At 38.0% G+C, this 24,090-nt stretch overlaps 1 protein-coding gene across 2 annotated transcripts in view; it reads right to left on the bottom strand.

Annotated features, from left to right (window-relative positions):
• The window catches only part of SMYD3 (SET and MYND domain containing 3), an 876,127-nt gene that overhangs the window by 668,470 nt on the left and 183,567 nt on the right, over positions 1-24,090 (bottom strand). For both annotated transcript variants that reach the window (XM_077168525.1, XM_077168526.1), the window contains exon 2: positions 8,210-8,273. In XM_077168525.1, coding sequence (XP_077024640.1) covers positions 8,210-8,273 — 64 coding nt within the window. The remainder of the gene's footprint in view (positions 1-8,209; positions 8,274-24,090) is intronic.

The following is a 24,090-nucleotide window of genomic DNA, read 5'->3' on the forward strand; positions in this document are numbered from 1 at the left end:
AGCAACGATAATGAAGAGATATAATAGATAGGGTATTTGGAGAGGACACTCTCTAGCATTGTTAACAGAATTGGAAGTTGCTTCAACCTTTTTGAATAGATGTTTGGTAATAAATATTTATCAAAAATTTAATGTTCATATTTTTGGTAAAGAAATAATATCCATAAAGTAATTTATCCTTGAAATTTTAAATGATGTACATAGATAAGTACAAGAATGCTTACAGTTGATTTAACATACTGAAAAACTGGTAATAAATTATCCAGCTTTTCCAAAAGAAAATATTTTTCCTTCTTATGCTTTTCTACTACTGTTTGCATTTTCTACAGAGTATGTATTAAATCAGATAAATAAAAACAAATATAATTATCTTTCTTATCTCTAGTAACAGCAATTCTGGGAGAAGCATTTTTATAAGAAAGAGAAAGCAAAATACCTAATTTACTAAATTACTAATAGATGTATATGCCTCTTACCTTTTTATCATGTTTATTTCTGAAAATCTGGTTGAACTCAAAGCATAGCTTAAGTACATTCATTTTAAAATGTTAAAAAAATGCTTCAATGAATCCTTTTGAAATGCTGATGAAATCTTCTGTAATATAAAGGTTCATTCAGCAATCTGTTTTATCAGTTTACCTTTGTTTACATCTGGCTTCCTAAAATGAGTATTCTACCAATAGGTGAATCTTGCATGTAGCAAATGTTCAATAAATATCTCATGATTTTTCTAAAACCAGTATTATTTAGGAAATATAATATACTATATCTTTATCACAACTATCTGAAATTAAGTCCATCAAGAAAAAAGGACATGCAAACAAACAAAAGGAAGAACAGCAAATCTCTACCAATTATTCCTTGACCAATTTGAGATGGTCTTGACTGCTTGATTATGAAAGTAGAGGATTAATGAGCTCTTACCACAGAAAAAGAGAAATTCAATTTATTTCTTCTTTCTTACTCAAAATAATCTTTGCACTATTATAATATTTCCCTCTCCTCCTGGGACACAAAATCACCATAACTCAATAACCCATTTAAATACTGTTAAATATTGTATTTTGGTTAGGATACTCATTTTAGGGCAGTGAACTATTAGTACAGGTTGGAATATGGTAACGTCAGAGCACATTGAGCCTGATTAGTTTATTCTGTAAGAAGACTGGATTCATTGATCACTTAGGCAGCCTTTTTAATGATAAAACTCTATGGCTCTGTGATATCCATTTTTAAGCAAGTGAATTGTGTCAAACTAGATTGGAAACCTGCCCAGGTCAAGCTTCCATTACCCTGAATGTCTGGAATAGTATTTTACTCATATTTTGAATCATTAAGGATGAAGAAGCTGGCTTAAAATCTGTCAAGAAAATGAATTATTTTAAACCAGCTTAACTAACAATGTCATGTGTGACAAACAGCTACCACAAGGTGAACAGCTTTTATGTTTAGTATTGTCACAGCAAATACTTTTCCTATATATTCATGACCTCCTCTACTGACAATCTTCTAGAGAGATTCTTATCAGCAAAACTTAGGATAGTTAAGTTACCATCCAACTTGGACAAAATATAGGAAACACGATGGTTTTTCATTCACTTCCAGACTGCTTAATATAAAATAAAGAATACCTCTTCCTTTATGCCTAAAATATAATCCAATATTAAATTACAGGTTGTCAGATACATGCAGATCTGAAAAGCTGGAACCTGGGAAAAGAAAACTGGAAGGCTAAGAATAAGCAGTGTCTAACAACTGACAGATGCTGATGAAAATCTTGCGTAAAATTTCCTTAGAGCATGTTGGAGACTCAGTGATAGACATTAGACTTATCACTTTAAAAGCTTACTGAATGCTGTATGAAAAGTAGGAACACAAGCACCATCCCACTAGCCTTAATCAAATTAGTCAGATAGGAGTGAGGTAGGCAAATAAATGGTTATAGAGCATAAAGTTAACAAAATAAAAGAAACAATAATAAATTATTACTTCTTAAGAGAACAGGAATTATAGTCCCCTGGTTAATTGAGGAACCATGTAAAAAGAGGCAATAATAACATTAATCCCCTGTTCTAGTTTGCTAGCTGCTAGAATGAGACATACCAGAAATGGAATGGCTTTTAAAAAGGAGAATTTAATAAGTTGCTAGTTTACAGTTCTAAGGCTGAGAAAATGTCCCAATTAAAACAAGTCTATAGAAATGTTCAACCTAAGGCACCCAGGGAGGATACCTTGGTTCAAGAAGGTAGAGATGACATTCAGCATTTCTCTCCCAGTTGAAGGGCACATGGGGAACACAGCAGCATCTTTTGGCTTTCTCTCCAGGTCTCTTTGTTTCGTGAAGCTCCCTAGGAGGCATTTTCCTTCTTCATCTCCAAAAGTCGCTGTTAGAGGACTCTCTGCTTCATGTTTCTGCGGCGTTCTGAAGCTTTCTCATGGCTGGCATCATTCTCTGTTCTCTTAGAAGCTCAAGTCTTTTCCAAAAATGCTTCCTCTTTTAAAGGATTTCAGTAAAGTAATCAAGACCCACCTGGATTGGGTGGAGACACGTCTCTACCTAATCAAGTTTAATACCCACACGTGATTGAGTCACATCTCCATGGAGAGAATCTAATCAAAGTTTCCAACATGCAGTGCTGAATAGGGATTAGAAGAAATGACTGCCTTTACAAAATGGGATTAGGATTAAAACATGGCTTTCTAGGGTACATAAATCCTTTCAAATCAGCACAACCCCAAAGTAAGTCAATAAACATCTAGCTCAGCAAACTACGGCCCATGTGTCAAATCCAACCTGTCACCTGGTTTTCTGAAGGTGTATTAGAACACAGCCACACTTATTCATTTATACTTGTTTCATCCTTCAACAAAAGACTTGAGCAGTTATGGCAGAAACCGTTATGACCCACAGAAATAGTTTGCTGACGCCCATCTAGGGAGAGATTATATCAAAATGAAATGATTTAAATGACTCTCTTTAGCTGGAAAGGCAAAATCATTCACCTTTATGGGCTTTTAACTGGATTTGAAACAAAATTCCATGCTAGATTAATCGAAATATCAACTCAGGGTTCTAGTTCAACATGGCAGATTAGACACATGCAACTTAATCTCCCCAATACAAGTAATTTTTAAGTTTTTAATTTCTGAAGAGACTTAGAAGGGTCATTAAAGGAAGAAGGATTTAATCTCATTTCTATAATCAGAAAGCGGCTCTAAGAAAACAGGCAGATAAGGCAGAACAGAGGGGGCTACAGCTAAGGGCAATCACTGGCATAGCTGTTTCTGAAAAGGGAGCCAATGTCCCAAGTGGAACTCCAAAGAGGACTGGGAAGGCATGTCAGACACAAAATGGAATTGAAAAGTGGCTAAAAGCAAAAAAGAGAGAATTAACCAAAGTTCTGCATACCAAAGTCTCAAAACATCTCCTTAACACCAGTGTGATTCTGAGTAAGGAGCAGAGTTAAAAATGGGGACTCTAGGGCGGGCCATGGTGGCTCAGCAGGTAAGAGTGCTTTCCTGCCATGCCCAAGGACTCAGGTTCGATTCCCAGTGCCTGCCCATGTTAAAAAAAAAAAAAAAAAAAAAAAAGGAGACTCTAATTGAATTTGATGCTAGGAATATCTCTGGTCCAGACCATGGGTATAGCTTTCTATCTGATCTTCCTGCCTCTACTCTTACCCTCCTATAATTGTTTCCGCAAACATCACTTTCATTCTTTAAATGGTTTGAAGGTTATGATAACTATATTACAGAGAAAGAAATGCAATCAATGTGCACTTACTGGCTCTGCAGTCAGCATTATTTATTTTTAAGAGACTTTCTTCAATTGTCTGATAATCTTTTATTATATACTCAAATTTAAGAGTATAAAAAGCTATTTGGAAGTTTTGTATATGTTTGTAGAATTTGCTAAGGAATTTCTCTGTGGGACGATAGAGCATTATTTTAAAAACAGCATATTGAATATATTTTATATTACAATACAATGCACCAGTTTAAGAGGACAGTTTGACACATTTTGACAAATATATATATATATCCATGTAATCAATGCAAAAATTAAAACTCAAAATGTGTCCTTATTTCCCAAGTTCTTTTTGACCCTTTACATCAAGCTCTCCACCTGTATACCAAGCAACCAGAGATCTGGTCCCTATCATTATAAACCAGCTTTGCCTGTTCTAGAATCATATTACTTTTTTGTATCTAGCTTTATTTCCTCAGTATGTCTTCGAGAATCACTCACTGTTTTAGTTTGCTAGCTGCTGGAATGCAATATACCAGAAACGGAGTGGCTTTTAAAAAGGGGAATTTAATAAGTTGCTAGTTAACAGTTCTAAGGCTGAGAAAATGTTCCAGTAGAAGCAAGTCTATAGAAATATCCAATCTAAGGCATCCAGGTAAAGATACCTTGATTCAAGAAGGCCGATGAAATTCAGGGTTTCTCTCTCAAGTGGAAGGACACATGGCAAACACAGTCAAGAGTTTCTCATCTGGAAAGGCACATGGTGAACACAGTCAGGGTTCCTCTCTCATCTGGATGGGCACATGGCGAACACAGCAACGTCTGCTAGCTTCTTCTCCTGGCTTCTTGTTTCACAAAGCTCCCCAGGAGGCATTTTCCTTCTTCATCTCCAAAGGTCACTGGCTGGTGGACTCTGCTTCTCATGGCTACATCGTTGTGCTCTGCTCTCTCTGAATCTCTCTCATTCTCCAAAATGTTTCCTCTTTTATAGGACTTCAGAAACCAATCAAGACCCACCCATATGGGTGGAGACATGTCATCACCTAATCCAGTTTAACAACCACTCTTGATTGGGTTATATCTCCAGGGAGATAATCTAATTACAGATTCAAACATACAGTATTGAATAGGGATTATTCTGCCTTTACAAAATGGGATTTAAATTAAAACATGGCTTTTCTAGGGGACATATATCCTTTCAAACTAGCACACTCATATTGTTATATGTATCATCAGTTTGCTCCTTTTTATGGCCAAGTAATAGCATCTTGTATACCACACTGTTTTAGTTTATTAATGCTGTCAGAAATGCAATATACCAGAAATGGGTTGGCTTTTATAAAGAAAATTTATTAAGTTACAAGTTTACATTTCTAAGGCCATAAAAATGTCCAAAATAACAAATTCAGGGAAAGATACCTTGATTCAAGAAAGGCCAATAGGTTTGGAACACCTCTGTCAGCTGGGAAGGCTCTTGGCTGGCATCTACTGGTCCTTTGGGCTTCTGGTTTCAAACAGCTTCCCTGGCGGCATTTTCTTTCTGCATTATCAAGGTCTCTGTCCCTGTCCTCTCTGAAGCTTCTTCCAAAATGCTTCCCTCTCAAATAATTCCAGTAAGCAACCCACCTTGAATGGATGGAGACACATCTCCATGGAAACCACCTAATCAAAAGGCCCCACCCATACAATTGGGTGGGTCACATCTCCATGAAAGCAACTTAATCAGAAAAACCCCACATAGGAATATTGAATCAAGATTTAAAAACATGGCTTTTCTGGGTTGCAAAGCAGTTTCAAATCAGCACATTCCACCCTGTGGACCCCAAAAAGACAAGTTCTTTGCATATGCAAAATATACTCCATTACAATTTCAAAGCCTTAAACCATTTCAGTGACAATACAAATAAAATACAAGGTCAGGAACAGTACAAAACCTCATTAAAGTCAATTACAGGCAAGTAGACCAATTTTAATCACATTCACCAATATTATTTCCTCTCTTCTGGATTTAGTTTGATTCATAATATGTGTATTTCTAATTGAACTAATTGCTGAGCAAAATAAGCAGCCTGGCACTGTAACAGATTGCACTTCATATATTTTTAAAAAGTACTGTATTACCACTGAAGGGCTCTATTTTGTGTTGATAATTTTAGACCTCTTTAAAAGTGTGAATCATAGTTTTGGGTCATCTGAAAGATGTGTCACAGGTAATATGATAACTCTTGGATTCTTCTACACGCTGTCTTCTTAACTTGAAGTTCCCTGAATCACAAAATAAAATAGTTAAAGCATTCTAAAACCTTTACAGAATTGATCCTGTAGAAAAAGCATGAGTTTTTGTTTTTTTGTGACTTTTGTTGTTAATAATCTTACATATACCTGGTATAATGAGGCAAAAATAATTTCATTATTTTTAACAGTCCCTATTTTTCTTAGGAAACTTTATTACTAACTTTCTATTTTTATTTATTTGTTGTTGCTGTTCCTTGGAGATAGAGGAAACAAAAAAAGAATATAATAGATAATGAAAAAGTAGACCTAATCAGAATATGAGAGCAAGGGTAAAATTGAAGGTTAGAAAAGAAGTTACAATTTTGGAGTATGACTACCTAGGTTCATTTCCCAAAGTCCAGTGCTTGTTAGCCTATATGAACTGTGCCAGGTTACTTTCCTCTCTGCACCTCATTTTCATTGTAGTAAAACAACTATAATAAAAGTACTTAGTCCTCATAGAATTCATATAAACATTAAATGGAATGTTATAGTGCCTAGCATGTAGTAGATGGTTAACAATTTAGATGGTATTTAGATGGTCAATAAATATTAGCTATTATTAGTAGTACAGAGGCCCAGAGAGTTTAAAGGGTTTTTCCAGGATAATTTAGCTAATGGCAAAATTAGCACTAGAACATAGAGCTCGGAAATTTTTTTTTTACAATTTGGCTTCTTTTTCCTTAAGATCGTGTTACTTGTACAATGGAGAAATTACTTTAAAAGGAGAAAATGAGATAGCAGAAAATCTCTCAGATAAGCATGGCCTAGATTAAAAGAAGGAAAGGAGAAACTCTGTATATGCCATGCACAAACATACATGAACACACATACACACACAACAACAAGAAGATTGGCTAGAAGATGGGGGCTAGTGACACAGACATAAAACCTTCAATTAGATTTTCTAATATGAGGCAATTCATTAGAGGTAATTCATAATTACATTTAATATGAGGTAATTCATAATTACATTTCTTATTAAATGATTAATCTATAAGGTTAGAGGGAAAGGTCATGTTGAATGTTAAATACATATCCTTTAAAGAATCTGAAAGATGTTAAAGAAGGTATTCTCATGGATTATCTGTAGGTGTAAATTAACTCAAACTCTTGGAGGGCAATTTGGCATTATTTGTTTTTTACAGAGGAGAATTTAATAAGTTATAAGTTTACAGTTCTAAGAAAGTGAAAGTGTCCAAATTGACGCACCAACAAGAGTTTACCTTCATTCAAGGAAGGCTGCTTGGTCTGAAACACCTCTGTAAGCTGGGAAGTCACATGGCTGGCACCTGCTTGCTCCTCACTCCTGGGCTTCATTGCTTTCAGTCTTTGTCCATATGAGGGATCCTCACTTTGCTTCTCTGGGGCTGGCTTTCATCTCTTGGCTTCCCTTGGCTCTCTCCAGGTTCTGGCTTGCTTAACATTTCATGGCAACATCTCCTGGGCTCCAAGCATCTCCAAACATCTGTGTCTCTGTTCTCCACATGTCTGCATCTGTGCCAGCTCTGCTGTGACGTTTCTGTTGTCTCTGAAGCTTCTGGTGTCTCTGTAGGCTCTGTCATTTCTGCTGTTTCTGGCATTGTCTCTAAAAGCTACATATCTTTCACTAATTGATACTGCTAGGATGAAGTTATCCTATAATTAATTTGCAAAATGTGTATAAAAGGATGTTTGATGCATTGATAGCAATACCAAAAATTGGAAATAATTTAAACATTCATTAAAGGGGAATTTACAATTATGATGCATTCAAACAGTGAAATATATGGAATAATACTAAAAGTTCCTCTAGATTATTAACTGAAAAAGAAAAACAAGGTATATAAAAAGTTGTGCCAGATAAACCCATATCTTGGGTTGTGTTTTTTTTGTATCTGTTTTTAAAACAAAGGCTATAGATACATGAATGTGTGTGCACAAAAAATGCTGCAAAGATACCCAAGACATTTAATGGCAGTTATCTCTGGAAAAAATGGGATTGGGATCGAAGGCAACAAGATGAAGAGAAAACATTTACTTTCCTTAGATATATATTTTTTAACCTGTATATATATTGATTTTAAAATTGAAGGAAAAATATGTTCAAATAAATAAAAGACTTTAAAGAAACAGAAATAGAATAAAAGGCAAAATTTAAAAGACACAAATTTGAAGATTCACTTCTAAAAAGCTGAATAGTTTTACCTGACACTTGGCACTACAGTATTTGGCAACTTGGCATTGAGAGCAACGCAGAAGCTTTTCCTTCCTGTTAAAGAAAATAAATTCCACATTAGAAAATGAGTGAGCACCATATTTGATTGAAGGAAAAAAAACACAAATCAATATATTGATGCCAATATATTCCCCTCAGTCCTAAGGTATGGTCCCTTAAGATTTAGAATGTCATATAGCTAAAATCCTCTTTGCCCTGTAATGTGAGACATTTACATAATAACGAATGTTCTTTTTAACATATATTTAATTAAAATACAGAGAGATTGCCATTTAGATAACAAAAATTTCATTTCATAACAATGTTACTTTCTCCGAATGAAATTCAAAATTCAACCTACTAATTAGCTGAAAGTATTCTACACCCTTAGATATAAAATTTTTACATCTTAAATTATCATATACTTTAATTATGAGCAATAAACACCTTCTGGAAAATTATATTAAAATTCCATTATAGAATCATGCTTTAGATATGCTAAATTAAGATGCTTGAAAGTTATTTCCCCATATCATCTGAGCAACAACAACACAGACATAAAGAATTGAACTAAAAATTATAAAATTAAATCTTAAGACATAATTATAGTGACAAATAGCATTCAGGACACTGGACACTTTAAAAGTCCAAGAGTAGGAAAAGTCAAACTATAATACCGTCAGTGACAAAACAAGAACAACTCCTTATAAATACTCCCGATGTGCCAGGCACTGTTCAAACTTTTTTGTATCTGTTAATTTACACTAAACTTCAAACGGTCCTATAAGGTAAACATTCATATTATGCCCACTTTAGAGATGCTTCATTACAATTTTAGGGGTTAAAAAGTACATGAAGTGGTGCAAACCAACTAAGGAAGCTCATTATAAAGTACCTGTGGCAGGTAAGACTGAAAGAGTAACAAAACCCCAAACAGAATCAGAACTTGAATTCACCAGGTACTTGGGAAAGCAGGGGCGAGGTATGTAAAATATGCAAAGTGGTTAAAAACTCTAAATAAAGCAAAGCAAACTGCCTTCCATTCCATGTACAAAACTCCAGCAACCAGACAGCAAAACTTCAGACAACAAACCAAACCCCTACAATCTGGACCTCAAATTCTTACTCTTAACCACCACACAATGCAAACACACTTAGACAAAATGATAAAATAAAATGCACCCATAGGATATTTATAAAAGATTATTGTGATGGTTGTTAGTTTGTGGTGTCAACATGGTAAAATTATTATGCCCAGTTGTCTGGTCAGGCAAGCAACTGGCCTGACTGTTGCTGCAAGGATATTTTGTGGCTGTCTGATAAAATGGAAGGCTGGTGTATTAAACCATCAAGCAGTTGATTGCATCTGTGGCTAATTACATCTGCCATCAACTGAGGAGTTTCTCCAACAACCATATAATCCAATCAATTAAAGGCATCTAAGGGAGAAGAGAAACTCTTTCACTGCTTCTTCAGCCAGCAAGCCCCTCTGTGGAGTTCATCCAGACCCTTCATCAAAGCCACCAGCTTCACAGTCGGCCCTACGGATTTTGGAGTCTTCCATTCCCATACCTGCGTGAGACACCTTTATAAATTTCACATTTACAGATTTCTTCTCTTGGTTCTGTTTCTCCAGAGAACCCTGACACAGCATGGTACCAGCCGTGGTTCTTAAAAAACAGAATCTTAAAAATGGGTTTTTGTAACTGATTTTCTACTGATTAGACTCAGAAGCACTAATGACTCTGTTTCCAATAATCAAGATGATACTGACAGTCCATGGAGTGAGCTGGCAAAAGAGATACTCAAAATATGAGCAATAGATTCTACTAAATGTACGCATACACGAGACAAGACTTTCTTTGGGTGATAATGTTTTTGACACGTTTAGGAGTTTTGTGGAATTAAGTGGTATAATGATGTTGGCTGGTTGTTGTTAAATACACTAGATACAGTGATGAAGGAAAAGGATGAGCAGAAGGCTTCAAATTTGCACCTTAACACTGTCTGAATGATGTAAAAGTTTCCATGTGTGCCCTGAAAGAAAATATTAATTCCCATGGTTGCAGACTTGAGATCTCTGAATTTCACACACACAGTCTCACTCACAGTGTGAATAGCAAATTTACAATGTAAACTAAAATCTCAACCTTACAGGTGAGGTGTTTGTTGTTAAAGTAAGGGCTTTGACTGGAATAGTGTGGGATCCTGACACATGGGATGGTGATATATGACTTGACAATGATGGTTATGGGGAGATGGGATCCCTGGAATTTTATGTGGCTAAAGAGCAGTGTAATGGACTGCCCTGTGCTTTGCGACCTCCAGGCTGCCTTGAGGAAACAGCTTCCCATATTCCAGTCTCCTCAGAGGAGTCTGATATGCAACCTTCACCTAATAAGATTAATCCTTCACTGTCAGCTAACCTTGTAACCAGCTTCCCTGAGGAAACAGCTCTCACTCCTCTGCCTGGAGCAACTAATCCTGTTTCACCAGATGATACTGCAAAGGAATGCCCTGAGGTAATAGCTTGAAAGACACTTCTATTTCTTTTCATGACCCGTTCCCAATATCCCTCTTTTCTGCAAGACTTATAACAAGACTAAAGTCCCAACAGGCCCCAAAAGGTGAGGTACAAAGTGTGACCCATGAGGAGGTACACTATAGTCCAAAGGAACTGTATGAGTTTTCCAATCTACAGACGCAGAAATCAGGGGACTATGTAGGGGAATGAATATTAATGGTGCGGGATATATTTTATATATGAATATAAAGTTTCAACAAGCTGAATTTATTAATATGGGCCCAATAAGCAGAGATTCTGTGTTCAATGCTGTAGCTCAAAGGATAAGAAAGGGCATCAACAGTTTGTCTGGATGGTTGGCTGAAAGATGGATCAAAAGGTACCAACATTACCTGAGGGCAAAGTGCCAGAAGTGCCGTGGTACAATGTAGATGAGGGGATCCAGAGGCTTGGAGACATGGGAATGATAGAGTGGATTTACCACGGAAGACCTGCTGACCCACCCCAGCAATGTACAGAGGACACATCTTTCACCACAACCTTGAGAAATAAATTTGTGAAACTAGCTCCATCATCCCTAAAGAGCTCTACAGTTGCCCTTCTCTGTAAGTCCTATATTAGTATGGGAACTGCTGTCACTGAGCTCAAATCCTTAAACACAATGAGGATGAATGGATCCCGAGTTGGTAGAAGCCATGTTATGTGGTGACAGTTAATCACCATACACAAGCTGAGTGTGGCCACCATAATGGACAACAGACCCAAAGCAGCAGTCAAAATAATCTGACTCACAGAGACTTGTGTTGGCTAGTAGATCATTGGGTACCTAGAAGTACAATAACATACAGTCTACTAAATTTTTATTTGAGCTGTGTAAGTAGAAGAATTCTAGGTCAAGTAACAGAAGACTAACTTAAATAACAAAAACAGAAAATCATGGCCCCTTAATCAATTACCAGACTTGAGACAGTTTACAGACCCAGAGCCCCTCGAATGAGGGGAGGACTGGAACCCTTGGGGAAGGACCCTTTTACACTGCCCCAAATTTACATTGTTAACCTTCCTCCCACCCTTCCCCAAGGAGACCTACAGCCTTTTACAAAGGTGACTGTACACAGAGGAAAAGGAAATGATCAGGTATTTGGGGGATTATTAGACACTGGCTCAAAAGTGACACTAATTTCAGGAGACACAAAATGTCACTCTGGGCTACCAATCAAAGTAGGGGCTTATGGAGGTGAGGTAATCTTTAGCTCAGATCTGTCTAACAGTGGGTCCAGTGGGTCCCCGGGCCCATTCTGTGGTCATTTCCCCAGTTTCAGAATGCATAATTGGAATCAACATACTTAGCAACTGGTATAATTCCCATGTTGGTTCTCTGACTCATGGAGTAGGGCTATTATGGTAGGAAAGGTCAAGTGGAAGCCACTAGAACTGCCCCTACCTAGCAAAATAGTGAATCAGAAGCAATACTGTATTCCTGGAGGGACTGCAGACATTAGTGCCACTTTTAAGGACTTGAAGGATGCAGGGGTGGTGATTCCCATTGACAGCATCTCCATTCAACTCTCCTCTTTGGCCTGCGCAGAAAATAGATGGGACTTGACGATAACAGTGGATTATCATAAACTTAACTAGGTGGTAACTCGAATTGCAGCTGCTGTTCCAGATGTGGTATCATTGCTTGGGTAAATCAACACTTCACCTGGTACCTAGATTGCAACCATGGATCTGGCAAATGCTTTTTTCTCAATAGCTGTCAGTAAGGACCACCAGAAACTGTCTGAATTCAGCTGGCAAAGCAGTATACCTTCACTGTCCTGCTTCATGACTATATCAACTCTCCAGGCCTATGTCTGAATTGTGTTTGCAAGGACCTTGATCCTTCCTCTCTCCCACAAGACATCACAATCATCCATTATATTGATGATATCATGCTGATTGTACCTAGTGAGCAAGAATAGCAATTACTCTGAACTTATTGGTAATGCGTTTTGGGGCACAGGATGGGAGATAAATCCAACAAAAATGCAGGAGTCTTCCATCTCAGTGAAATTTCTAGGTGTCAAGTAGTATGGGGCATGTCAAGATATTCCTTCTAAGGTGAACAATAAGCTGTTGCATCTGGCCCCTCCTACGACCATAAAAGAGGCAAAATGCCTAATTGGCCTGTTTGGATTTTGGAGGCAACTTATTCCTCATAGGAGCTGCCATCTTCACAGCCTGCCCTACAGATTTTGGAGTCTTTCGTTCCCACGGTTGCATGAGACACCTTTACAAGTCTCATATTTACTTGAAACTTTACAAGTCTCATATTTACTCACAGATCTCTACTGTTGGGTTCTGCTTCTCTTGAAAAGCCTAACTAACACAATAGTTTTTTTAAAAAAAGAACAGAGCATATAAATGTAGGATGGAGAAATTGTTCCAGGCAAACATTAATTAGAAAAAAAGACTATATAATATTAAGAAAATAAAATAGCTCCCTGCATTGGACATTATCAGGAGAAGACTCCTTTCCCAGAAGAGCATGTCCAGAAGACAAAATCAATTGACCCGCAAGGATTTTCCCAGAAAACAGAACATACCCTATAGAGTTGCTGATAAGCAGAACCATAGTTTCAGCTCAGTAAAGATAAGTATATCAGAATGGACAAGCATACCATACTAATCAGTGTATACCTGATCCCCGTTCTGTAAAGCCCCAAATGAAAAATGGAAACTTAATGTTAGTCAATCAGAACATTTCCTCACTGCTTCTGTATTTATCCTATATGAGTTTCCCCCTTGATGGAACTCTCATCTGAATGGGACACTGTCCAATTCATGAGTCACTCATTAAGCTGTGAGATCCTAAATCATATTAAAAGCTTTTCTTTTTCAGTAAAAATAACACTATCAGAAAAAAAGAGACAACAGGGTAAAAATATTATTAGATATAAAGGTCAATATACAATGATAAAAGATTCCAATCACCAACTATATACATCAAGTAATGTGGATTTAAAATATATAAAGCCTAACTGACAGCTCTATAAGGAAAAATGACAAATATACAATAACTTAACTCATAAAAGGTCATTACAATTAGTGTCTGTAACACAGTAAGTACCTCATAAGTATTAGCTACTACTATAAAAAGATATTATAAATCCCCCTTCAAGAATTGATAAATCAAGCAGATAAAGAATAGGTAGCACTATAATTTACTTAATGTCACCCAATATTTAGAACCCTGAACCTGTTATGTGACTGTGTATTCACACATTCTTTTCAAACAGCCATTAGGCATTTACAAAAAGTGATCACATAATAACCCACAAAACAAGTCTCAAAAATCCCAAAGAATTAATGTCATATAGGTCATTTTCTCCAACCATAAAGGAATTATATCATAAATCAGGAACAAATGCATACTTGACATAATTCAAAGGTCAGAGAAAAATTTTAACAAACTAACACATATTAGGACTTAAGAATGCTAATATGGGGGAACAGGGAGAAAGAGGACAATATTCAACTTCCCCATTTGGAGAATTTCTGATATTCTAGCAAGCAGTGAGGACAACAAAATGAACAGGCCAAGCCCTCAATCTTCGGGGTCACCTCAATGAAACTTTTTTCTGCAAAAGACAGGCTAAGCCTACTTAAAATTAGGTTTAAGAGTCACCCCCAGAGAATCTTTTTGTTGCTCAGATGTGGCCTCTCTCTCTAAGCCGACATGGCAAGTGAACTCACTGCCCTCCCCCTCTCTACATGGGACATGACTCCCAAGGGTGTAAACCTTCTGACACAGTGGGACAGAAATCCTGGGATGAGACCCGGCATCAAGGGGCTGAGAAAACCTTCCTGACCAAAAGGGGAAAGAGAGAAATGAGACAAAATAAAGTGTCAGTGGCTGAAATATTTCAGAGTGAAGATGTTATCCTGGAGGTTATTCTTACGCATTATATAGATATCCCCTTTTTAGTTTATGGTATATTGGAGTGGCTAGAGGGGAGTACCTGAACTGTAGAGCTGTGTTCCAATAGCCTTGTTTCTTTAAGATAATTGTATAATGGATATAGCTTTTACAATGTGACTGTGTGATTGTGAAAACTTTTTGTCTGATGCTCCTTTTAACTAGGGTATGGACAGATGAATAAAAAATATGGATAAAAAATAAAAAAAGAGTAGGGGGAACAAAGATTAAAATAAATTGGGTAGATGGAAATACTAGTGGTCAATGAGAGGGAGAGGTTAGGGGTATGGTATATGTGAGGTTTTTCTTTTTTACTTCTTTTTCTAGAGTGATGCAAATGTTCAAAAAAAATGATACTGGCGATGAATACACAGCTTTGTGATGATATTGTGAGCCACTGATTGTATACCATGTGATTAGTTAGGGTTCCCTAGAGGAACAGAATCAACAGGCAACACTCGCAAATATACAATTTATAAAAGTGTCTCACATGACTGTGGGAACGCAGAGCCCAAAACCCCCGGGGCAGTCTGTGATGCCAACGATACCAATGGAGGGTCTGGATGAACTCCACAGGAGAGGCTCACCAGCCTAAACAGGAAGAGAGCCTGTCTCCTCTGAATCTTCCTTAAAAGGCTTCCAGTGATTAGATTAAGCATCACTCATTGCAGAAGACACTCCATTTGGTTGATTACAAATGGAATCAGCTGTGGATGAAGCTGACATGATCATGATTTAATTCTATGAAATGTCCTCATTGCAACAGACAGGCCAGCACTTGCCCAACCAGACAAACAGGTACCATCACTTGGCCAAGGTGACGCATGAACCTGACCATGACAGTCCATCCCTTGCCAACTTGGAAGCTATACATATCACCTTAAACTATACCTAATTTCTAAATAAAAAACATTAAAACACACGTTTTTTCTTTCACCTAACAATACTCAACTGTCCTGCATATAACTGGAAACACATTAAATCTCTCCAGAACAGGGTGCAAGTCCTTGGGTAATAGTCATTCTTAAACTTGATATCTTACAACTTAAATAGTATAACAGGAACAAAACAGCCTTACAGTCCTCGTTTCTGTAACTGGTCATGTGGTCATAGTTCATATTTACCACTACTTTCTACCACTACACATTCCATGTTCCCTTTACCCTCAGCAAGCACTTCAGCTGGCCATGGTTCTTTTCCTGGTGGGGTGACTCAAACCTCCATTCCTGAAGTTTCAGACCCATTGGTAGTTCTGCCTGGATTGGGTAGTTGTAGTTTTCTATTGATTTTAATCACAGGTCTTGGTAGTACTAAAAAGATGCCCTAAGGGATCTCCTATATTTCAAGAAAACTCTTTTTTACCTCCACTGTGTACTTGCAGTCCTATTTCCCCCTGATAGTCAGGGTCAATCACCCCAGACAATAATGTAATCCCCTTCTTGTCTTGTTGATCCAGGGGCATGAGTAGCCCAAAGTGACCAGGTGGCAGTCTTAGATTCCAGTTCAATGGAATCATTGTTGTTTCTCCTGGTGGAAGCACTCCCCCTTTTGGAACTAAAACCTGTAGCCCAGCAGAGCTCAGGGTCACAGGAACAGAAAGCAAAAATTTTCCTAGTGGATCACTAGGGGTAATAGTGAGTGGTACCACTCCCATTTCCACCCCTTGGTTCCTGGACCCATGGGTCCTGGCTATGGGAGAAACAGCACCATACAGTGGATGCTGATTCAGAGCATATACAGCTTCCTGGAAAATATTACCCTAGCCCTTCAAGGTATTGCCACCTAGTTGGCACCATAATTGAGTTTTCAAAAGGTCATTCCATTGTTCTATCAATCCAGCTGCTTCTGGATGATGGGGAACATGGTAAGACCAGAGAATTCCATGAACGTGTGCCCATTCCCACACTTCATTTGCTGTGAAGTGTGTTCCTTGATCAGAAGCAATGCTGTATGGAGTACCATGACGATGGATAAGGCATTCTATAAACCCATGGATGGTAGTTTTGGCAGAAGCATTACATGCAGGGAAAGCAAATCCATATCCAGAGTATGTGTCTATACCAGTTAGAATAAATCACTGCTCCTTCCATGAAGGAAGTGGGTCAATGTAATCAGCCTGCCACCATGTAGCTGCTGGTCACCTAGGGGAATGGTGTCATATTGGGAGCTGACTGTGGGTCTCTGTTGCTGGCAGATTGGGCACTCAGCAGTGGCTGTAGCCAAGTCAGCCTTGGTGAGTGGAAGTCCATGTTGCTGAGCCCATGTATAACCTCCATTCATAACACCATAACCACTTTGTTCATGAGCCCATTGAGCAATGACAGGAGTTGCTGGGGAAAGAGGCTGACTGGTATCTACAGAATGGGTCATCTTATCCACTTGATTATTTAAACCTCCTTCTGCTGAAGTCACCCTCTGGTGCACATTCACATGGGACACAAATATGTTCATGTTTTTAGTCCACTCAGAAAGATATATCCACATACTTCTTCACCAAACCTCTTTGTCACCAATTTTCCAAGTATGGTCTTTCCAAGTCCCAGACCATCTAGCCAAACCATTAGCAACAGCCCATGAGTCAGTTCACAAACACACCTCTGGCCAGGTCTCCTTCCAAGCAAAATGAACAACCAGGTGCACTGCTCAAAGTTCTGCCCACTGGGAGGATTTCTCCTCACTTCTCCTCAAGGACACCCCACAAAAGGGTTGTAGTGCTTCAGCTGTCCACTTTCAGGTGGTACCTGCATATCATGCTGAACTATCTGTAACCAGGCCCGAGTTTTCTCTTCCTCAGTCAATTCACTGTAAGGAACTCCCCAAGAGACCATAACTCTGCTCTGGGAAAGAGAAGGTAATGTGGCAGGAGTGGAGACCATGGGCATTTGGGCCACTTCTTCATGTAACCTACCTGTGCCTTCATGACTTGCTCTGGCCCTATCTCGTATATACCATTTCCATTTTACAATAGAGTGCTGCTGTGCATTCCCAACTTTATGGCTTGGTGGGTCAGATAACACCCAGCTCACGATGGGTAATTCAGGTCTCATGGTAACTTAGTGACCCATGGTTAAGCATTCAGTCTCTGCTAAGGCCCCATAGCAGGCCAAAAGCTGTTTCTCAAAAGGAGAGTAGTTATCTGCAGCAGATGGTAAGGTTTTCCTCCAAAATCCTAAGGGTCTGTGTTGTGATTCTCCTATAGGGGCCTGCCAAAGGCTCCAAACAGCATCTCTATTTGCCACTGACACGTCCAGCACCATTGGATCTGCTGGAGCATATGGCCCAAAGGGCAGAGAAGCTTGTACAGCAGCCTGGACCTGTTGCAGAGCCTCCTCTTGTTCAGGCCCCCACTTAAAAGCAGCAGCTTTTCTGGTCACTTGATAAATGGGCCAGAGTAGCACACCCAAATTAGGAATATGTGTCGCCAAAATCCAAAGAGACCAACTAGGCGTTATGCCTCTTTTTTTTGGTTGTAGGAGGGGCCACATGCAGCAACTTATCCTTCACCTTAGAAAGGATATCTTGACATAACCCACGCCACTGGACACCTAGAAATTTCACTGAGGTGGAAGACCCTTGTATTTTTGTTGGATTTATCTCCCATCCTCTGACACTCAAATGCCTTACCAGTAAGTCTAGAGTAGTTGCTACTTCTTGTTCCCTAGGTTCAATCAACATGATATCATCAATATAATGGACCAGTGTGATGTCTTGTGTGAGGGAGAAACGATCAAGCCCTATTTTATGACATAGGGCTGGAAAACTGATATACCCCTGAGGTAGGACAGTGAAAGTATATCGCTGACCTTGCCAGCTGAAAGCAAACTGTTTCTGGTGGTCCTAACTAATAGCTATTGAGAAAAAAGCATTTGCCAGATCAATAGCTGCATACCAGGTACCAGGGGATATACTGATTTAGTCAAGCAATGATACCACATCTGGAACAGCAGCTACAATTTGGAGTTACCACCTGGTTGAGCTTACAATAATCCACTGTCATCCTCCAAGACCTATCTGTTTTCTGCACAGGCCAAATAGGAGAGTTGAATGGGGATGTGGTGGGAATCACCACCCCTGCATCCTTCAGGTCCTTAAGAGTAGCAGTAATCTCTGCAATCCCTCCAGGAATCCAGATTGCTTCTGATTTACTATTTTGATCACTAGGGGCACTTCTAGTGGCTTTCACTTGGCTTTTCCCACCATAATAGCCCTCACTGCACGAGTTAAAGAGCCAATGTGGGCATTCTATCAGTTACTCAGTATGTCTATTCCAATTATACATTCTGGAGCTGGAGAAATAACTACAGAATGGGTCCAGGGGCCCACTGGACCCACTGTGAGATGGACTTGAGCTAAAACTCCATTGATCACCTGGCTTCCATAAGCCCCCACTCTGACTGTTGGACCAGAGTGATGTTTTGGGTCCCCTGGAATTAATGTCACTTCTGAACCAGTGTCTGATAACCTCTGAAATATCTGATCATTTCCTTTTCCCCAATGCACAGTTATCCTGGTAAAAGGCCGTCGGTCTCTTTGGGGAAGGCTTGGAGGAAGACGAAACAGTATAAATTTCTGGCAGTGTCACAGGGTTCTCCCCCAAAGGGACTTGACCTCCCCTTCTGTCTTCCATAGCAGCTGTACCATTATACATTCCCACCAGCAGTGCATAATGTCCTAATTTCTCCACATCCTCTCCAACATCTGTAGTTTCCTATTGGTCTAATAGCCATTCTTGTAGGTATGAAGTGGCATTTCAATGTAGTCTTGAGCTGCATTTCCCTTTTAGCTAATGAAACTCAGCATCTCTGCATGTGCTTTTTAGTCTTCTGTATTTGCTCTTCAGAAAAATGCTTACTCATATCTTTAGCCTACTTTATAAATTGGGTTTTTGTTCTTTTGTTGTTGGGTTGTATGATTTATGTATACAGGATATCAAACCTTTATCCAATGTGTAATTTCTAAATATTTTCCCCCACTCAGCTGGCTGCCTCTTCACCTTTTTGATAAAGTCTTTTGAGGCACAAAAGCATTTGATTTTGAAGAGTTCCCATTTATGTATTTTTTTCTTTTGTTACTTGTGCTTTGGGTGTAAAGTTTAGGAAGCACCTCCTATTACTAGATCTTGAAGATGTTTCCCTACAGTTTCTCTAGGAGTTTTATGGTACTGGTTCTTATATTTAGGTGTGTGATCCACTTTGGGTTAATTTTTATATAAGGTATAAGTAAGCGTCCTCTTTCATTATTTTGGCTATTGATATCCAGTTCTCCCATGCCCATTTATTGAAAAGACTATGTTGTCCCAGTTCAGTGGATCTGGGGACCTTGTCGAAAATCAGTTCACCACAGATTTGGTGGTCTATTTCTGCACTCTCGATTTAATTCCATTGGTCAATACTTCTATCTTTGTGCCAGCACCATGCTGTTTTGACCACTGTTGCTCTACAGTAAATGTTAGAATCAGTAAGTGTTAATCCTCCCACTTCATTCTTCTTTTTTAGGATGCTTTTAGGTATTTGGGGTCTCTTTCCCTTCCAGATGAATTTGGTAACTAGCTTTTCCAAGTCTTCAAAGCCGGCTGGAATTTTTATTGGTACTGCATTGAATCTGTATATGAATTTGGGTAGAACTGACATCTTAACTACATTTAACCTTCCTATCCATGAGCAGGGAATGTATTTCCACCTATTTAGGTCTTCTCTGATTTCTTTTAGCAATGTTATGTAGTTTCCTGTGTATAAAGTCCTTTACATCCCTAGTTAAGTTCATTCCTAGATACTTGACTCTTTGGGTGGCTATTTTGCATGGGATATTTTCTTGAGTTGACTCCTCAGGTAGGTCATTGTTTGTGTATAAAAACATTACTGATTTTTGCACATTACTTTTATAACCTGTGACCTTGCTGAATTTGTATAATTAGCTCAAGTAATGTTATTGTAGATTTCTCAGGATTTTCCAAGTATAGTATGATGTCATCTGCAAATAATGAAAGTTTTGCTTCTTCCTTTCTAATTTGGATATCTTTTATTTATTTTTCCTCCTTACAGCTCTAGCTAGAATTTCTAGTACACTGTTGAGTAACAGTGGTGACAGAGGGCATCCTTATCTCGTTCCCATTCTTAGGGGGAAAGCTTTCAGTCTCTCACCATTGAGTATAATGTGAGCTGTGGGTTATCATACTGTCTTTTATCATATCAAGGAAGTTACAAAAACATACTCTTAAACAACCAATATGTCAAAGAAGAAATTGCAAAGGTGATAAGGGAATATCTTGAAGTGAAAACATACGATACCAAACCAGATAGGATACAGCAAAGGCAGTGCTGAGAGGGAAATTTATAACTCTAAATGCTTTCATAAAAAAGAAGAAAGATCTCAAATTAGAGACCTGTACCAACTGGATTATCTAGAAAAAAGTAGAGCAAACTAAGCCCATAGTGAGCAGAAACAAGGAATTAACAGAGATTAGAGTATGGATAAATGAGATAAAGAATTAAAAAGCAATAGAGACAATCAATGAAACCAAACGTTGTTTCTTTGAAAAAATCAGTATCATTGACAAAGCTTTAGTTACAATGACAAAGGGAAAAAGGAAAGAGGACGCAAAGATCTAAAATCAGAAATGAAAGGGCGGGGGGCATTACTACCCACCCCACAGAAATATAAAGTATTATTTTTGTATTTGTTCACAACTACATGTGATCAAATTTGATAACTTAGCTGAAATGGACAAATTCCTAGAAACATATCAACTACCTATATCAAGTTAAGACAATTACACTATTTTAACAGACCATTAACAAGTAAAGACATTGAATCAGAAATCAAAAACCTCTCATCAAAGAAACGTCTAGGACCAGATAGATTCACTGATGAATTTTACCAAACAGTCCAAGATGAATTTAACACCAACTCTGCTCAAACTCATCCAGAAAATTGAAGAGGAGAGAGTACTTTCTCATTTATTCTATGAGCCAGGGTTAGCCTAATAGCAAACCAAGATATCACAAGAAAGAAAATCACAGACCAATATCACTTGTGGATATAGATATAAAATCTTATATGAAATACAAGCAAACTGAATCAACTGGCATATTAAAAGAAGTATCCACCATGATTACGCCCTCTTGATCTCATTAATGCAAAGGTAGTTCAACAAAAGAAAATCAATTAGCTAACACATTGCTTAATATAATACAAGAGAAAAATCACTTGATCATCTCAACTGACCAAGAAAAGGCATTTGACAAAATCAGAATGCTGCCTTGATAAAAATGTCCAAAAAATTAGGAATAGAAGGAGAATTCCTCAACATGATAAAGGGCATGTATGAAAAACCCAGAGATCACATCATACTCCATTGTGAAAGAATGAAAAATTTCCCCTTAAGATGAGAACAAAGACAAGGATTCCCACTGTCACCACTGTTACTCAACACTGTATGAGAAGTTCTAGTTAGAGCAATTAGGCAAGAAAAAGAAATCAAAGGGACCCAAATTAGAAAGGAAATAAAAATTTCCATCTTTGCAGCTAACAATTCTGTACATGGAAAATCCACAACAAAACTATTAGAACTAAGGAAAACATTCAGCAAAGTTAGAGTAAAAAATCAATGCACAAAATCCATAGTTTCTATACACTAGTAATGAACACTCTAAAGAAGAAATCAAGAAAAATTCTATTTACAATAGCAACTGAAAGAATAAAATATTTAGGAATAAATCTACCAAAAACGTAAAGGAGTCGTATTTGCAAAACTATAAAAAATTGTAGAAAGAAATCAAAGAACACCTACATAAATGGAAGGACAGTCTGCAGTCATATATTAGGAGACTAAATATTGTTAATTCTACTGAAGCAATTTATAAAGTCAATGCACTCCCAATCAAAATAGAAATTTTCTATTTCTTTGAAGAAATAGAAAAGCCAATTGTGCTGGTTTGGAACTGTTATGTACCCAAGAAAAGTCATGCTCTTTTAATCCAATCTTGTTGGTACAGATATATTGTGGGTGGGATCTTTTGATTAGGTTGTTTCCATGGAGATGTGACCCATCCAATTGTGGGTGGGACTGTTTGATTAGACTATTTCCATGGAGAAGTGACCCTGCCCCTTCAAGGTGGGTCTTAATTACTTTACCAGAGTCCTTAAAAGAGCCCATGAAGAGAGAGAGAGAGAGAGAGAGAGAGAGAGAGAGAGAGAGAGAGGGCTGAGTCGACACAGAGAGCAGAGAGTTGAAACCAAGTGATGGATGTTTGGAGATGCAAACAGAATTGCCCCTAGGGGAAGCCAAAAGACCCACAGGAACTAAGAGAGCCATTTGAAAACAGAAGCTGGGAGAGAAGAACAGCAGACATTGCCATGTGCCTTCCCATGTGACAGAGAAACCCTGGTTACCAACAGCCTTTCTTTAGTCAAGGTACCTTCCTCTAGAGGCCTTAGTTTGTACATTTTTATGGCCTTACAACTGCAAATCTGTAACTTAATAAATCCCCTTTATAAAAGCCAATTCATTTCTGATATTTTGCATTCCAGCAGCTTTAGCAAACCAAAACACAATTCAGCACATTTATACAAAAAGTTAAGGGGCCCCAAGTAGCCCAAATCCTCTTGAAATAGAAGAATGAAGCTGGAAGACTCACTTGCCAATTTTTAAATTCACTACAAAACTACAAGTAATCAAGAAAGCATGGTACTGGCACAAGGACAGACATGTAGACCAGTGGAATCTGAGAGTTCAGAAATAAATCCTTCCATCTAAGTCCAAATGATTTTTTTGATAAGGGTACCCAGTTCTCCCAATGAGGAAACAACAGTCTCTTCCATAAGTGGTGCCACTAAAACTGGATATCCATATGCAAAAGAATGAAGGTAGACAGATTCTTATCTCATATGATATACAAAACTTAACTAAAAAATGAATGAAAGATCTAAAAATAAGAACCAAGACTATAAAACCCCTAGAGTAAAACATAGGGAAGCATTCAGGACTTTATACTTGACAATTGTTTCTAAGACATCACACTAAAAGCAAGAGCAACAACTGCAACAACAAACAGATAAATGGGACTTCATGAAAATTAAAACCTTTGTTTATTAAAGAACTTTCTCAAGAAAGTAAAAAAGATGACCTATATAATGGGAGAGAATATTTGGTAGCTGTTTCTGATAAGGGTTTACTATCCAGATTATAAAAATAACTCCTACAACTCAACAACAAAACACAAACAACCTAATTTTAAAATGGACCAAAGACTTACATAGACGTTTCTCCAAAGCAGATATACAGATGGCCAATAGGCACATGAAAAAATGATCACCATCACTAATCACTGGGGAAATGCAAATCAAAACAATGATACCATTTTATACCCACTAGAACGACTACTGTT

Source organism: Tamandua tetradactyla, chromosome 7 (genome assembly GCF_023851605.1).
Source record: "Tamandua tetradactyla isolate mTamTet1 chromosome 7, mTamTet1.pri, whole genome shotgun sequence".
In the NCBI taxonomy this organism is placed as follows: Eukaryota; Metazoa; Chordata; class Mammalia; order Pilosa; family Myrmecophagidae; genus Tamandua; species Tamandua tetradactyla.